Genomic DNA, 5,036 nt, shown 5'->3' on the forward strand with positions numbered 1-5,036 from the left:
GTGTATGCATAACAGAACTGGTATAGCAGATAGTTATATGTTCCTGAGTTGTTGATCTGTCATCACTTGATGTTTATGTTTCTTACATTGTTGGATTGGCCCCCATAAACGATAACCACAGACAAGACATGTTCATCTTGCTGCTAAAATGTCGAAAAAAATAGAGTACGTTTGATAATATTTTAGATAAATGAAAAGAAAATGAATGTTTGATATCTCAAAGATACTTTCATTCATGATTATCAGCACTGTCTACTACCATTAATGTAACTTAAGACTTGATGGATATCTGTCCTTTTTAAGGGCTAAATATATGCTTCACCCAGGAAGTTTAGGATTTTTCTAAGTGTGCAGAAACGCTTTACAGAATTTATACAAGGAGACAACTGTCTCCCTTTATATATTCTGTGAGTCATTTTCTGTAAGTGTAGCGCTTCTCTGAAGTTTATGCTTACTCTCCCTCTTGGTTTCCTCCTCCTTCGGTCCACCCAACAAACCCCGTGCCCCCTTCCCCGTTGTCTCCAGTTTTTTCCATTTTATTGATTTAGCATATAATATGTTCTGTCATACTTACAGATAAGTGTGTTCAAGATTATACACTCCAATGTGTAATGTAAATTGATGGCTCAGTGCTTACATTAACTTTATCGCACTCCATTTTTTATCAGGATATTTTTGGTATATTGTTTGGAGAGAATCGAAATCTTTACTTCACTAACATGAAGTCCCCGAATTTCAACCTCGAGTCTGAAGATGAATCTGAAGTCAGTAGCCAAGTGGCTTCCAATGTCTCTACCCAAGAAATTCCTCCTGCTCATTCCAAGGAAACCAATGCCACTTTGTCCAGCCTTACAGATCCCGTCAGCCTACAGAACGACTCAATGCCCGTTACTCTTGACCTGACACTTGGTTTCAACAGCAGTGATGCTGAGTTGAACTGTACAAGCCAAACTAGTGGTGGTGAAGTAACGCCTCATCCTCCGGCTGTATCCAGAGTCTTCTCATGTAACTACTGTCGGCGAAAATTTTACAGCTCGCAGGCGCTGGGAGGACATCAGAATGCGCACAAGAGAGAGAGAACGCTTGCAAAACGGGCTATGCGGATGGGCATGCTATCCGATCGATATGCCAGTTTGGCATCTCTACCTCTTCATGGATCGGCATTTCGATCTCTAGGAATCGAATCACATGGTTCCATGCATCAACAAGTTGTACAACAAGAGAGGCCTTTACATGGAGTAAGAGGTGGAGCAAGGTTTAATCACGGTTATTACGGGTTGCCACTATATATGGAGGATGATGAAGTAGAAATGTATTGGCCTGGAAGCTTTCGACAAATTGAGGGACATAATGGCAATAATCTGGGGATTCATTCAGGACAAAATTCCAACATAAATATTGTAGCAATGGTTCCACCTCCTCCTAGGACAGATTCCTCCTTGCCTGATCTAAATTTAAAATTATAAATTTATAACAAGATTTCTTATTCTAGTTTCTGTGTCATTTTCTTTAAACTTGTGACTTCAATTATATGTCAAATTGTACAGGGAGATTGAGTATTAGAGATGAACGTCGGATCCTGATTTTCCCTCTACTTTTGACATTTTTTCCAAGTTTATATCCCCCAGTTCATGTATGACTTGATGATGCAATGGATATTAGATTTGCAGTTTGGAATAAAATTGATTCTGATTAGTTCCATTGGAATAACAAAAATAGATAATACAATGTTTTAACTTTCTGTCCTGGAAATAAAATTGAGCTCTCAAGTTTTCATACTCTGAACAGACAGAGGCTGATTAATTTCTGGGCTGCAAATTGCCTAATGGGGATTCCAATGGAAAAAATGATGAAATACTGCTGAAGATTCATTAGTTCACAAGTATAATTCTTCGTACCTTTGTAGTTGAATCACTCCGTCACAATCTGATGTAACTTTCATCTCCATAAAGTCAATTTCCAAGCCATATCTCAAGTCTTAAATCTGCCACTGTTACCCAGGAGTGTCATTGAATATTGATGATATCACTGTAACAATTTTTTTTTTTTTTCTCAAATCGACCTCTGTGAAAAAAATAAAGAAAATGAAGGGAAAAATGTTGAAAAGTCAAATCGACCTCAATTACATTAGCACTAATTCAAACATTTTTGTATGTTTTTAAAATTTTTCTCTATCATTTTCTTTTAGTGTTCTTATTGTTTCTCTTTCAATCTTTTACACAAAGTTCGAGATGCGGTGAACTGATACAAATTGATCTAAAAATCAAATGTAATTTCATTGTGGTGAAGCCGATATATCGATTAAAAATATAACTTTTTCCTCTTTATTTTCTTCAGTTTCTTATTTCACGGTGGTCGATTTGAAGAAAAAAGAAATTGTTTCTACTTAATAACCGAACTTAAAGTATCTCAATGATCACTAAACTTCGCCAAGTGTTATTGTTCGTGTGAAACCTGTAAGCGTACGGGATCGTTGACAAATAATAGATTTGAGTTAGTTGAGAGTATCGTTCCACGGGAAATAAATTCAATTCAAATTTACTAGTTTTGTATGGAATTCGAATTATGTAAACAAAAACGAGGAGTTTTTATTTGATTTATGCTAAATTAATCTAATAAAGCTATAAAAACATGCTTTTTTAAATCAAATTATGGATGATTTTATTGGATTTCGAATTCGTATATTGGTATCTATTTCAATTTTTGATTTGTAATCTAGTTCCGTTCATGCGTTCTTAATAATCGATAAAGTTATGATATGTAATTTTCTTTTCCAAGACAAATTAAATCTATTCTAACCACGGCCAGAATCTATTCCTAGCCCGAATTTAAGCTCCTGTTTGGCCTCAATTAATTTTCATTCCATTACATTTCATTTTTATTTCTCCTGTTTCAATCACACAATCTTTCATAAAATAATATTACACGTAAATCGAAAACTTTCATTCTTTTTCAACTACTCATTTTTCAAAAAAATACTATTACATCCATTAATTTTTCCACAAAATGGGGATCAAACAGGGGCTAAATTGTTAGAACACATTAAAATTTAGATTATCTATATGATTGCATATATAATAATTGTTATTCCAAACATCTATTGTATATATCTTAATTTTACCACGTTCTAAACTTATTATGAGTTTCTCAACACTACAACAAGCAATTGATTATCTAATTGATGGCGTATCAATTAAATAATGCAACGAGTATGCAAAATTAATCAAGAAACACAAAAATTAAACTAAACTACTAGTCTTGAATTAGAAATAAATAACAAATATGGTTCATCTTCATCCAATACAAAAGCGGATCTAGCCTAGCATATTAATAAATAAATTACAAGAAGAATAATAGAAAAATATTACCCCGATCATAAAAGAATACAAAAAATATTGATCTTCATGTCCAAACTTAAATTCTTCAAAATCTTGTTGTAATTGAATTTCAATTCTTTTCTAGGGCTTGATCTCCTCTCTCAAAATAGTAATTTGTCCTTTATTCTTTATGAATTTGATAAAACTATTGTGTATATTCACACAACACATTTTGTTAATTGCAATAAAAGTCTTTAAATTTTGCATTTGTGTCCTCAACTTCTCTATTTATATATTTTTTTTATCCTCAATCATTGTCTCAGTGATATCACAAAAATTCATGATGAGGGAGAAAAGAACTTATATGTCCATCGTATTTCAAAACAAGCAAGAAAAATACGAAAGTTCGACAAAATACTTCTCATGCTAACAATATATTTTGAACAGAAATTGTCATCTTAGATAAAATGTGTTAATTAATTAAAGATTAAAGGTAAGTATGCAATGAGAAAAGTTGAAGAAAACAGTGTCAATGGGCAAAAACTAAAAACCTTTATTGCAATTAAATATGGTATGTGAAACAATTTTTATTTGTTACACGACATTTTGATTCCACTTAAAGTCCCCAATCTTTGCTCACTATAATATTCATGTCCTTAACTTTTTTTTCGATGCATTCTTATTCGAATCTTTTTTTAATTAGTATATCTCGTATTCGATCGTGGTTCTCATAAAAAAGGTCCGTTCGAAGGACATGAAACAACTTATTTTCGATCATATTTAAAAAAAATAAAAATAAATGCAAAAGTGTGACAAAATTTATTTTCCTCGTCCCAAAACACAAAAAGTATTTCACTATAAACCGTTAATTTGATAATTAAGAGGAGGCTGAAGGTAAGAATTTGAAGACAATAATTAAAGACGCAATTGTTATAATAAATAAAAGTTAAGAAACTTAAATGCAATTAGAATATAATACAACTAATAAAAATTGTGATGTTTATATAATTATATTACTTAAAAATGTGTATAAAAAATATTTTTCGTGGCGGCTACCTTTGAGAAACTAGGTACACAACTCAACAAACTCACATAGATTTTTACTTCATTAAAATGTCACTTACCGGGTTCTCCATAACATGCAAATTGCAATGGTTTTAACTAAACTAATTTTTGAACCACAAATTAACGAAGGTGATTGACACCACTTCCTAGATACAAGCTAAATAAACCTTGTATTTAATCAAACTCTTTACTAAATTACTTTACTTAGATTAATTTGAAATATCGAAAATTTCTCAAGCAGATGTTCTTCTCAATATAAAAAGTGATAGATTTTAAACTATTAAGTACTAGTGCTTGCTTCCAAATATATATATATCCCTCTTACTCTAAAAAAGAGAATTCGTCGGTTACTATTCATTCACGACGTTTTTTTTTTCTTTTCTATCCTTTTATCCTCAAAGAAAACAACAAAATACTGACGCCATTGGTAGTCATTTCAACTAAATTTGTGTGGAAAATTTTTACCCTTTCATAGAGTTCCTGGCAAGAAAGGGGTCAATAACTGCAGCCGTATTTATTATATAGAAAATATCTTCATTGTGGTCAAATTTGCAAATATTGGTCAATAATGTATTTATTTTTATAAAGGGGATAAATCTTCTTTTACTAGAGATTTGTTTAAATCAGTCAACAATGTCATGCAAAAATGTACAA

The 5,036-nt window shown here is 31.9% G+C and overlaps 2 protein-coding genes across 2 annotated transcripts in view; both read left to right on the forward strand.

The window, feature by feature from the left end:
* The window catches only part of LOC111399197 (zinc finger protein 4-like), a 4,219-nt gene extending 2,524 nt beyond the window's left edge, over positions 1-1,695 (forward strand). Inside the window, exon 2 of the mRNA XM_023026467.1 lies at positions 669-1,695. Within this exon, the coding sequence (XP_022882235.1) occupies positions 669-1,466 (798 nt within the window). The 3' untranslated portion in view covers positions 1,467-1,695. The remainder of the gene's footprint in view (positions 1-668) is intronic.
* The window catches only part of LOC111399206 (zinc finger protein 4-like), a 14,905-nt gene that overhangs the window by 2,288 nt on the left and 7,581 nt on the right, over positions 1-5,036 (forward strand). The window lies entirely within an intron of this gene.

The sequence above is a fragment of the Olea europaea genome, chromosome 1 (genome assembly GCF_002742605.1).
Source record: "Olea europaea var. sylvestris chromosome 1, O_europaea_v1, whole genome shotgun sequence".
NCBI lineage: Eukaryota > Viridiplantae > Streptophyta > Magnoliopsida > Lamiales > Oleaceae > Olea > Olea europaea.